At 50.7% G+C, this 11,723-nt stretch overlaps 5 protein-coding genes across 5 annotated transcripts; 2 read left to right on the top strand and 3 right to left on the bottom strand.

Annotated features, from left to right (window-relative positions):
* Window positions 1-116: 116 nt before the first annotated feature.
* On the top strand, window positions 117-733 carry ASPVEDRAFT_83083 (uncharacterized protein; the record flags this gene model as incomplete). The annotated part of the gene is made up of 4 exons (XM_040817311.1): window positions 117-163; window positions 223-312; window positions 417-565; window positions 630-733. 4 exons carry the CDS (start codon window positions 117-119, stop codon window positions 731-733), a joined length of 390 nt encoding a protein of 129 aa, XP_040667314.1.
* A 987-nt stretch (window positions 734-1,720) lies between these two features.
* On the top strand, window positions 1,721-5,456 carry ASPVEDRAFT_130485 (uncharacterized protein; the record flags this gene model as incomplete). Its single annotated transcript, XM_040806729.1, has 9 exons — window positions 1,721-1,844; window positions 1,952-1,967; window positions 2,100-2,122; window positions 2,189-2,306; window positions 2,375-2,474; window positions 2,535-3,978; window positions 4,026-4,122; window positions 4,174-4,959; window positions 5,021-5,456. The coding sequence occupies 9 exons, from the start codon at window positions 1,721-1,723 to the stop codon at window positions 5,454-5,456; spliced, it is 3,144 nt and encodes a 1,047-aa protein (XP_040667313.1).
* A 359-nt stretch (window positions 5,457-5,815) lies between these two features.
* ASPVEDRAFT_191644 (F1F0 ATP synthase subunit 5) lies at window positions 5,816-7,030 on the bottom strand. Its single transcript, XM_040809090.1, has 4 exons — window positions 6,793-7,030; window positions 6,329-6,640; window positions 6,169-6,258; window positions 5,816-6,093 (listed from the first exon to the last, which is right to left on the bottom strand). Exons 1-4 carry the CDS (start codon window positions 6,958-6,960, stop codon window positions 5,980-5,982), a joined length of 684 nt encoding a protein of 227 aa, XP_040667312.1. The 5' UTR covers window positions 6,961-7,030; the 3' UTR covers window positions 5,816-5,979.
* A 341-nt stretch (window positions 7,031-7,371) lies between these two features.
* On the bottom strand, window positions 7,372-8,406 carry ASPVEDRAFT_129538 (Mob1/phocein family protein; the record flags this gene model as incomplete). The annotated part of the gene is made up of 5 exons (XM_040806641.1): window positions 7,372-7,613; window positions 7,674-7,807; window positions 7,862-7,955; window positions 8,013-8,176; window positions 8,384-8,406. The coding sequence occupies 5 exons, from the start codon at window positions 8,404-8,406 to the stop codon at window positions 7,372-7,374; spliced, it is 657 nt and encodes a 218-aa protein (XP_040667311.1).
* A 643-nt stretch (window positions 8,407-9,049) lies between these two features.
* On the bottom strand, window positions 9,050-11,655 carry ASPVEDRAFT_130464 (putative intracellular protein transport protein (Sat1); the record flags this gene model as incomplete). The annotated part of the gene is made up of 3 exons (XM_040806727.1): window positions 9,050-9,933; window positions 9,992-11,056; window positions 11,112-11,655. The coding sequence occupies 3 exons, from the start codon at window positions 11,653-11,655 to the stop codon at window positions 9,050-9,052; spliced, it is 2,493 nt and encodes an 830-aa protein (XP_040667310.1).
* Window positions 11,656-11,723: the final 68 nt, after the last annotated feature.

Below are 11,723 nucleotides of genomic sequence, written 5' to 3'. Positions count from 1 at the left end.
TGAACCCGGACTTGAGCTTCTTTCGATATTCCAACCTTAAGAGGCCTTTTTCCCTTTCTCGCCTGAAGCTTTCGAGCTTATATATTATTTATATATTTAACAGCAAAGATCCCAAGATGTCGGACGCCGACCAAGAATGGAAGCCGAAAGCTCGGCCTCAGTCGTCCGTTTCCCCCTCCCTTTCTGAAACCTCGACCGTGAATACTGACCACTAAATTATAGGACCATGGCACAAGCTTTCTCTTCTGCACTGGACTCTGCCTTTTCGCTTGATAGCGATGTCGACCATCTTTCCTTAACTATTGATCAGAAGTAAGTTCCTGGTCGGACGCTCCAACCCCCTAATCCACACTCTTGTCTAGAGAGACACTAGCACAGTAATAAATGTGAGGGTTTCAGGCTAACAAAGACCCTAGAAAGCACCAGATGATGATCCAAAACCGAGAATTAGAACAGCTCCAAGCTAGAATCCGCGAGGCAGAGGACCGATTGAAAGCGCGTTCGTCAGTGATTGGTGGTGGCCGATCTTCGGATGTGCAAACAAACGCCGGATATCAATCCACAGGTAAGCGATGTCCATACTTGTGAATAGCAGCGATCGGGTCTCTGACAGGTTGTTCCCACGACAGAATCCGCATCAGCAACAACATCCCCAACGGACACGGCAGGCCAGTATTCGAGCGGTGACGAACAACGGCAGATTCCCGGCCGGCAGCAGGGACGTAATTCGTGATCGACGGTTGCCCGCCAGGGTTGGCGGATGGTACAACAATTGGCTAAGAGTAGGGCTCTGATGGGTTCGACTATGACTGCTCCTCGTCTTGATCTCTGGTACTCTGGCAGGCACGTCCGGAGGGATCGATTCTGTTGCTTTGTTTCCTGTGCGCGTGTTTTCGGCTCGTGTCCATCAGGCGTTGGACGATTGAAGGTGTCTCTTTGATCTATATCTCACGGCGATGCATCCCTAGCGCCTATAGCATTATTTGGCGTATTCGGCTTGATCAGTGTATGAAAATCCCGTCGCGGTTACGCTGGCCAGGTGCCTGGGTTTGCTTTGCTGTGGCATTCTTGTTATTGTCATTGCCATCGTTTAGATAGTCATGTACTGGCCTGAATTATACTCCCTATATGTATCATGGTTCAGTTTATATTCCATGCATATTCTCATTGTTTCAACACTTTGCGACAGTTATATGAACGATCGTACGGGACAAGCACGGTCAGCTTCCACTAAAACCAGTTATCAGTTCTCATTGAACCGGCGCCTGAACGACCTCGGGACGGAACCAGGCCCTAGAACGTGGAAATCGTCGGTAATTTCAGTCAATTCGAAAAGCGAATAATATTAATGAGGGAGAATAGAGCCTGTAGTTGCATGCAAGTTCACATGGCATCTCCCCCTCGAGTACACCGAGACGCTTGGATGATGTCAGTGCGCTGAACCTGCTTGGATCCCCACCCCCAAAACCCTGGAAATGGACCATAAGCGCCCGGAAATAGACCAGAAATGGACTGGGTTCGCGGTCCAGACTTTGTAGTACGTAGCTTATGGGCATGATAAGACTGGCTATCATGCAACGGGTGTAGCTCAATTGGTCTCACAAGGCACTTGCAGCTCCTCTCTTGCTGCACCCTTTCCCTGCTCTCGTCCCTCTTAATCTCGCCATCTCCCCTCCCCCCCCCTTCCTCATCCTCTTCCTGTTTCTTGACTATTGCGACTATGGTCCTCATCGACAAGCAGAGCTACACCTCGCGCGAGGAACAGCGATTGAAGGAGGATCGCGAGCGCACCCGGTACTGGAAACGATGGGGCCCTTATGTCTCAGAAAGACAGTGGGCTACCGGTAAGTCTTTCTAAATAGCTACATTTTTCTATCAATCATCGGTGCTCGTCATGGTATAATGATGAGAGGGGTTTGGGCTAACCCATTGCTTTCCAAATTCTCCGCAGTTCGCGAGGATTATTCGTGAGTCTCACATCCGGTTTTCTTTCTTGCCCCTCCCACCTATCCACTCTATGGCTCTAGCCTCCTTTCCTCCTGTGCAATGCCTGTAATGACGCATTGGCATGCATTGACTGACTGACCTATCACTGCTAGAGAAAATGGTGATGCTTGGAGCTGTAAGGAATTCTTTTCCTTCCCACCCTTGAACCCCGCGGGGCGGACTACCGACTGATCGGTTCTAGACTTTACCCACGACCACGCCCGCTCGCGAGCATTCCGCTGGGGTGAAGATGGAATTGCCGGCGTGTGCGATACGCATAACCTACAGAACGTTGCGTTTGCCTTCTGGAACGGAAAAGAGTACGTTTCGTCCGTGGACCTGCATATGGTCCCAGTCGCGACCGCGCTCTAACGGCTCATCTTTATAGTGGGTTCCTTAAAGAGCGACTATTTGGTCTATCGAATCCACAGGGAAACCATGGTGAAAGTGTCAAGGAGGCCCATTTTCACGTCGACAACACGCCTACGGTATGTCCGCTTCTTAGTCCGAAAGGGTGTCGGATTTCTTCTAATAGTTTTACATTACAGCATTCGTACATGAAATATCTCTATAAATACCCACAGAAAGAGTTTCCCTATCAAGACCTAGTTGATGAGAACGCTAAACGGGGAAGGTTGGACCGCGAGTATCAGATACTCGACACCGGCGTCTTTGACGATAACCGGTACTGGGACATATTTATCGAGACGGCCAAGGAGGATGACGACGAAGACGAACTTCTATTCCGTGTGATAGCTTACAACAGAGGCCCAGAGCCCGCTCCTCTGCACATCATTCCGCATGTGTGGTTTCGGAACACTTGGTCGTGGGGCTATGAGAACAGCCAGAAGCCTTCCATCCAACAGAACGCTCCTCTTTCTGTCAAAACGAACCACGAGAAGCTAGGGCAGCGATATGCCCGATTTGCCCCATCCCCGGCAGTCGGTGACGGTCAGGAAGACGTCGTGCCTCAGATGTTATTCACGGAGAATGAGTCGAACAATGAACTACTGTGGGAGACTAAGAATGACCAGCCTTACGTGAAAGATGCTTTCCATCGTTACATCGTCGAAGGGGAGAAAGACGCAGTCAACCCAGCCCAGAAGGGCACCAAATTCGCCGCCTGGTATTCTTTCAATGAGGGCGAGGGAGTCCCTCCTGGCGAATGTGCCGTTGTCCGCTTTCGCTTGTCGGGGAGACCCGAGCCGTTCGTGGATGAGGAGGTGCTAGATGATGTTGTCGAGCAACGCAAGGCGGAAGCCGATGACTTCTACTACCACATCAGCCCTCTACCGATGAGCGATGATCTGCGAAACATCCAGCGCCAGGCATTTGCTGGTATGATGTGGACAAAGCAGTATTACCACTTTGTCTGGGAGCAATGGGCCAATGGTGATCCCGGTATGATTGCACCTCCCCCTGGGCGGAAGAACGTCCGTAATCAGCATTGGAGGCATCTTTACATGGATGACATCCTCTCAATGCCGGACTCGTGGGAATACCCATTCTTTGCTGCCTGGGATACGGCTTTCCATTGTATTCCATTAGCTATGATCGACCCAGAATTCGCAAAACGGCAGTTGGATGTCTTGACTCGAGAGTGGTATATGCATCCGAACGGCCAATTAGCAGCCTATGAATGGAATTTTGGGGACGTCAATCCTCCTGTACATGCATGGGCCACTTTTAGGGTTTTCAAAATGGAACGGAAAATGTATGGTCGACAGGATCTGGATTTTCTTGAGAGGGTCTTCCAGAAACTACTCCTAAACTTCACATGGTGGGTCAATCGAAAGGACTCTAGCGACAAGAATGTTTTCGAGGGTGGCTTCCTTGGACTTGATAATATTGGGCTTTTCAATCGCTCCGAGCCTCTTCCGACGGGAGGGGTCTTAGAACAAGCTGATAGCACCGGTTGGATGGCTTTCTATTGCCTGAACATGCTGAACATTGCCCTGGAGCTTGCCAAGCACCGACGCATTTACGAAGACAGTATGCTTCTCTGCTACACATGGTGGTTATTGGCTAACCTGGACTAGTTGCTTCGAAGTTTTTTGAACACTTCATTCTAATTAGTGATGCCATGACCTTTAGATCGGGAGAGGAAGAGAGTTCCCTGTGGAACGATGAAGACGGGTATGCTACACACGTTGACGTTCATGGTAATGAAATATCTAACACGTATAGGTTCTACTACGATGCTATTTCGTACGGCAACCCATGGATACAGCAGCTTCCTGTGCGGTCCCTTGTTGGCCTGATCCCATTATATGCCGTAGCAACGCTTGAGCCAGAATTGATCAACAAATTTCCATCCTTTAAACGCCGACTGGAGTGGTTTGTCGAGAACCGTTCGGACGTGGCGGAACGAAACATTGCAAGTATGAAGCGCCGAGGAAAGGGCGAACGACTCCTCTTAGCCCTGGTCAGCAGAGACCGCCTAGAGAAAATCCTCAAGCGTATGCTTGACGAGACTGAGTTTCTCTCTGAGCACGGAATCCGGTCAATGTCCAAGTACCATGGAGAGCACCCGTACTCCATGGATGTCAACGGCCAGACGTTCCAGGTTAATTATGTTTCCGGTGAATCAGACAGCGGCCTCTTCGGTGGTAATAGCAACTGGCGTGGACCAGTCTGGCTGTGTGTTAATTTTCTACTTATCGAGTCCCTTCTACGGTTCTACATGTTCTACGGAGACTCCTTTAAAGTTGAATGTCCCACCGGCTCGGGAGACTACATGCACCTAGGCCAGGTAGCAGAAGAAATCCAGCACCGACTGCAACACCTTTTCGCGCGCAACGATGAGGGGCGACGCGCTGTCTATGACGGCTCCAACGTACTGGACTTCGACGAACACTGGAAAGACTACATGTGGTTCCATGAATACTTCGATGGCGACACCGGCCGCGGCCTTGGATCCTCGCACCAATGCGGTTGGACAGGGCTAATCGCCAAAATCATTCACGATACAGGGTATGCGCATCCTTTCCACTTCCTCACTTTGTAAACAACTTCATACTAACACCTAAAATAGAGTCAATTGCCGCCTTCCCCAGACACCGCGTTCCCCCTTCGCCGCAGCAAGCCACTACTTCGACGACATCTTCACCCGCTCTGTCCGCGACAGTCGCCGCGGAAGTACCAAGGACAACAGACCCTTCATTCGCCGCTCTTCGACCAGCCGTTCGATCGGCAACAGAAGCGACTTTGAGTCTGCCTTCACGACTCCCGCACCTCAAACTCCCCATGAAGCTACATTCAATGACGAAAAGGAGAAGAACGAGGACGAACAGCCGGCCAATGGGGCTTCCGGGCAGGGCTTCGATGACCATGTCTCGCATTATGTGGAGAGTCAGCTGCAGAGAGTGAGGAGTCAGGCGTCAATGGGTGCTTATGAAGATGAGTTTGAGACGCAAGTCGATGGGAATGGTAATGGAAATGGAAACGGAAATGCGGCTAATGGTAGATAATCCATTGATTTGCCTGCCGTTCAGGCGGGAAATGGTATATACGAATGAATCGGTGGATTCGAGAACGGGCATATACATATAGTTGTAGAGTTGGACGGAGCTGAGTTGTGACTTGTTCTAGTTGATTTGCTGTTCTTGTCGTCCTTTGATTTTTGCCTGTTTAGAATACATGAGTCGATAGCTTGACATGTTATCTTAGAGCCGAATTTGCAATCTAAATTGGAATACATAATGCAAGAGGTGAATCTGCTCTGTGCTTTGATATCTAACCATCTTGTTACTTTCTACTTAACCAGCTTATTCTACCCAGGAGTTGTACGAAAAACACAATTAAAAAGAACCAACGCAACTCAACTGTCTATTCTCCACCAAACTCAAGTCCAAGTCTCATTCAATGGACTCTCGCGTAGTGCAGCGTGATGCTAGGGTACATAGTGTAGGAAGAAAAGCTATAGATGGTAGATATAGGAACAACAAAAGAGACACGATACGATGCGTAAAGGGGATGTAGGGTGTTGTTAATTTACAAAGCATCGGTAAGGGCCTTGTTGAGCTTGGCGATCTTGGAGGAGACGCTCAGGTCAATGGTGCGGTCGCCAATTTCAACGACGAGTCCACCGACGATGTCGGGGTTGACCTGTAGTTTTGGGAGTCAGTATAAGTTCCATTTATTTCTTACACTTCGCCTTTCTTTTTTTTTTATGCGACATACCTTGGGGACAACCTTGAGCTTCTTGCCCTGGCTGAACTCGGACTTGGAGACGGCCTTCTCGAGACGGGTGATGGTCTTGTTGTCGAGCTCCTGAATTACATCGCGTTAGCATCACCGACAAAAACATATCACGGAATAAAGATGTTTGAGGGGTAAATACCTGAGCACTGGTGATAACCAGCTCGATCTCACCGCGGTGAGCGCTCATGAGGGCACCGAACTTGTCAACGACCTCGTTCAACAGACCGAGACGGTTGTTCTCAGCGAGTGTGCCAAGGAAGTTCTTGACAAGGTCACCCTTGTCAGCAGCGACCTTCTGGAGCTCCGTGACGATGGCCTGCTTGTCGGCGGCAGTGAGGGTAGGGGTGGAGATGATGCCGGTGAGCTTGGGGTCGGCCTTGAGGGCAGCACCGAGGTTGTTCAGGGCCTTGGAGGTGGCATCGAGGGAGGAAGCCTTGGCGGAGGCAGTGTACTATTTGTCCAATTTCAAGTCAATTATCACGATATATTTGGATGTTGACGCTTGCATTTGCCCGGATATTTGGATTGGGATGTTGAAGGGTTTTCGGTTCAACGGATGGCGCCGAACTAGTTATCCAGGCGACTTGGAAGGGGGAAGCATACCAGAGCAGTGGCGTAGGTGCCGTCAACGCCGAAGAGAGAAACAGGAGGCTTGACTTCCTGGGCCGGGGTAGCGTAGGAGCGCAGGCCGTTGACAGCAGCAGTGCGAGGAACGGAGATCTGCTGAGCAGAGGCACGGAGGCCGGCGCGGGCGAGACGAGCGGAGAGCATGGCGATAATTGACGCGAGAGACGAGGCTCCGACAAACAGGAAGAATTAGGTAGAGGGGGCGTAGAATTGGACGCGATACGGCGAAGACGGTCGACACACAAGAGGGGTGCAAAGCGACGATGCTATTCGGATGAGGTCCAACTTCTCCCGGTCCCGGGTCACGTGAGATTCCGCACACGCCGAGAATTTCGGGTCAGTTTACAGCCAACTACGAATTGTTACAGTCGTAAGTTTACTACTGCTTGGAGTACGACAAGAAATTGTCTCTTTTACGTGATGATCGCTATCTCTTATTTTTCAATGCTCAACAGCCGATCTAACTAGCAAATCATGCGAATATTATCCTGCGCAACACCTAAACGCCAGACCCTGTGCATTCGTTTTCGTTACCACTAACCGTAATTGACTTTCTCAATCACTTCGCAGCATGCTGTCCACCAGGTCTCCCAGCGGTCCCCAGAAATCCTTTCCGCTTGCAAGCCGATGCTCATCGATGAAGAGAACATAGTGCTTGAAGCTGGTGTTAAGGTGTGGCTCGAGGCCCAGGTGAACAATCACGGGGTAGTGGTGACAGTAGATGTGAGCATACACACGGTACATTCGTTTGAAAATCTGGCGGACGAGACTGGAAAATGGCTTCGGGAACGGGACACCTGGTTATCCTCACGTTAGACTGCTGGCCTACTGTAGTGGGGGAATTTGAACCTCGGTACCTAATCGACTAGGGAACATCTGCTCGTTGTCGATATTTCCCTGAACCCAGCTCATGAGATGCTCAATATACTCGGGCGCAGACATCTTCGTCGGGCGCTTATAATTCTCCGAATCCTGCCAGAGATACTCGAACCTATTAATCGGTCAGAATGACACGGTCACGATTGAACCGAAGTGAAACTCGTACTCATCGGTCGCTTTCATCTCGGGGCATGTCTGTGGCGAGCAAAATTCGGTGATAGCTCCGTAGAGAAGGTTTATCTGGTTGTAGAAATCGACCACTGCAAAGCAGGAAGGTTAGCATACAACACCAAGTGCTATATAAGAAATGAACGCACCATTGACAGCTAGCCACTCATTAACATCTTCGCCCTCGGGGAGCTTTACAGCCTTCCGTAGGCTTCCACTCCCAAGCGTGGCTTCCGCAAACTGTCTCAATTGATAGCTAGTAGTGCCCTTGGCCGCTGAGCGCGGCTTGAAAGGCGCTCTCGTGCGAGCATTGCTAGGAGGTGTTAGTACACACAATCCCTGTTTGAGCGCACGAACAGCAGGCGATAGGTACGAAGGTGGTTCAGAGAGGGGGGAATTGGAAACATGAACAGTATTGTATGATGTAGAAGGGACAGAGGCTTTAGGTTTCTTGGGTGGTGATGGCGATAGACGAGGGGCAGGCTCGTCGGCAGAGGAAATAGATATGGAGGGGACGGACATTGTGGTGATGAATGAAGCCATTACTGTCTCACGGTTTATCCTCCAGCTGAAACAATAAAGAGCGATTTCCACGGCGAAGGGGTTGGAATTCCTCCTGCCTTGATTGATGTCCTTACGGAATTCCACTGGTCGTTCGAGCGAAGATCGGACGTTTCGTGGGGAGCGATTGTCGCCTGCGTGCATTCCAATGAAGATAGAGTTGTTAGAAGTGTCAGTTTTTTGAATTTCAGAAGTGAACTTACTGCGCGCCCAAGGAGTGTGAGAGGATGATGCGGTGTCGAGCTGAGGGGCGATCGATTGACTTAGATGAGCGGGAAGCAGATGGCAGTCGTAGGGACCGGATCACACTCAGTAATTACCTCCGTAAAGCTGAAAAGAGGAAGGCGCCGAGAAACCAGGGATAAGAACTCTCAAAAGGAAAATCAAATGTATCTTGAAAAGAGTCGCATACCAAGTTCCTGCATGGATCTCCCCCACGATCGGAGCCATGGATAAGTGAGATCCGCCCGCTCGTTGCCCCGGTGATGTGTGATGATGATAACACACAATCAGATGTTCACCAGCGCTCCAGATGATATACAAATGGACATTGCGCTAAGTACTACTATATACTTGATTATTCCACATATTCAACGTCATGATTCATGGAGCAAGGTATTGAGGTCTATATAGAGTGTCCTTCGTTCTCCTCCGGCAAGCGCTCCCGCACCGTCTCTCCGTAGATCGTAATTGGTATCGCAACCTCGAAGGACTCGCAGCCAAGATGCTCCAAAGCTGACAGTGTAGATCCCCGATCGTCCTCAGAGACTGTTTCGAGCAACCGGGCACCCGAAGGCCCGGATCCCATCTCAGGCGGGACACCAGTAGTTACAAACTCCAACCGTAGTTCCCAGTCGACATTAACGCCGCTAGTCAGTATCGTGGGTGTGGCGGAAATCGGGACCGCTGGGCTGAACACGACCCGCGTAGAGTAAAGGGTAATCTCAAAGAAAGATGCATGGACTCGGCGAGTTGCTCGCCGAATACTAGCGCCAGATCGTACAGCCAAATGTGCCCCAACTTTCTCGGAGCTTTCTAATGTGGCTCTGAGTGCATAGCACGGAAGCGCCGCATCAGCTAAGTTGACTGTTGCAATGAGAGTCTCGCCGAGTCTGTGTGCTGGTCGGTTGAGCACTACCACAGCAATCCGACGTCCGCCTCGCGCAATCTCGAAACGATTCGGGCTCTGGGAGGAATTAATCGTCTGGTTACTCCGAAGAATAGCAAAGTCAATAGCATCTTTGCAAGATATTGGCCCCGCAGTCGCATCATAGCTTGGGCGTCTTTCAGCAAGTGTGCCTGGTGGTTTTAGAGAACTGTTGCGGGATCGCTGTTCCAATATTTCATCCACGTATGATAGAAATTCGGGCGCCGATGTCCACATAGGCCGGCTTATGCTCTCGGCCTTTGGTGTTATTTGGGGAATAGAGCCAACTTTCTGCACCCTAGCCTCGTCGCGAAGGAGCACATAGGGACGCATCAGGTCATGGCCCAGTATATTTCCTTGAGCTGTACGACATTAGCGGGGCAACAATGTCAAGAGACAACGGTGAATAATGTTACTTACCGTTTACACCGCTGAAAACACGGAACGGTATACTGATGCGGTTGACCTTTTGAGGCTCGTTGCTTCCGCTAGGTCGCTGTGTCCCAATGACAAGGTTATAAGATATCTTTATGGCCTTCCCTTTATGGCTCGCTGGGAGACCGCTAGGTAGGGTGAAGGCAAAGGAGAAGGATTGTTCCTCCCCCGGTGCCAGACGAAGATCGACGAAGAGAAGTGATTGAGGTGTGGACAACAAGGGGATCGATTTCGACGAGGACACCCCTCGCATGTCCCGCAGCCCATCCAGCTCATTGTTAGAAAGCAACCCACTGATAGATTCTTCTATCGAGTTCCAGTTCAATGCGCCCCAAAATCCACCACCTTTCTTGTTTTTGCCGCTAGATGAAGCAGGCCTCCCGTTCGGCGCAATGCCACCATTCCCTGCACCGCCGACCACGCCTTGCCGCTTAACCTCGTCGAAGGCGGATTGGTTGATCAACGAGCTATCTACCGTGAACGACGCGCTTATTTGGGCATAACCCATGAGCAGCGCCTGGCCTTTCGAGATTGGCGCCGATGACTCCATACTAGACATGTGTCGGCTATGGCGCGGAAAACCTGCGCGCGGCATAGGACCCGAGTAGTTGGTGTATTCTGATTGCAGAGTTTCGGACGACATGTTGCTGGCGGAGTAGAATTCACCGCTGCTTCTATGGCTCCCACTTAAACTAGAAGCCGAGAGAATTTTCGACTGCGGCATCTGACCCGGAGCTGCCAACGAAGAAGAATCCTTGACGTCTGATCTTGCTGTCGCAGGTGTTGCAGTAGGCCTGTCGGTTGAGGCTGTTGCAGGCGAATGTCCCGAGCTCGCTTCGTTTTCTGAGGGTGGAGGAAATTTGAAATCTATAGGTGGTAACTGAGGTCTTCGCCCTGGTGTGCGTGCCGGTGGGGTTGGTCTTATAGGACTGGGACCCCCAGATGCAGCACCACTGGGTCTTAACGCATCTGTATCTACCCTCAGCCCGCCTTGGAGTGGTTGAATAGGCGACTCCGATGGTGGAAATCCACGACTTGGGCCCCGAAAGCCTATTGAAACAACATTAGCCTAGTCGTCGTATAGCCCATAAAATGATGTGAATACCTTTCGCGCTATCTTCATAACCTTCATATCTCCTTGGTACGACTTGCAGACTTGCGGAACGTCCATGACCCCTCGCTGGTCTGGAATGGTTCAATTGGGGTGTTCGCGGTGTTTTATCGTTTGCGACATTTGGGTTTCCTCCTTCGCTATCAATAGAAAGTATAGATACCGATCTTTTATGTTTGTGGCCGGCTGGGGGCCCATTCCGCGGTGTAGAGGGAGGTGGAAAGCTGTGAGAGCCGATCAACGGTGAACTCACGGAGGACGAAATGCGGTGAGATGGGCTCTGTCTAGGGATACTCGGATAGGAGCGACGATTGGGGCTTTTGAAGGGATTAGAAGGGAATCGGAGAGAGAATGAATCTGAACGGGGGGTGAGGGCGGTCGTCCGGGACTGCCTCCTCAGATGGGGGGTCTGCGGCGCATTGCTCGTGTCTTCGGGCTTCTCCGCAACGTTCTTGAAAGTAATTGTGCATTCCACATCTTCCCCAGCAAAAATAGATTGGTCTTTCCATTTCACGAAGACCTGGATGTCCGATGACATGGCGAACGACGGAGAATCACCACATTCGCGGAGGATTGTGAGCTAGAATGAGGGAGCTTGGACAAATG

Source organism: Aspergillus versicolor (assembly GCF_001890125.1).
Source record: "Aspergillus versicolor CBS 583.65 unplaced genomic scaffold ASPVEscaffold_4, whole genome shotgun sequence".
Taxonomy (NCBI): Eukaryota; Fungi; Ascomycota; class Eurotiomycetes; order Eurotiales; family Aspergillaceae; genus Aspergillus; species Aspergillus versicolor.
Note: the sequence above shows the minus strand (reverse complement) of the source record. Positions and strands in the feature narration are given on the sequence as shown.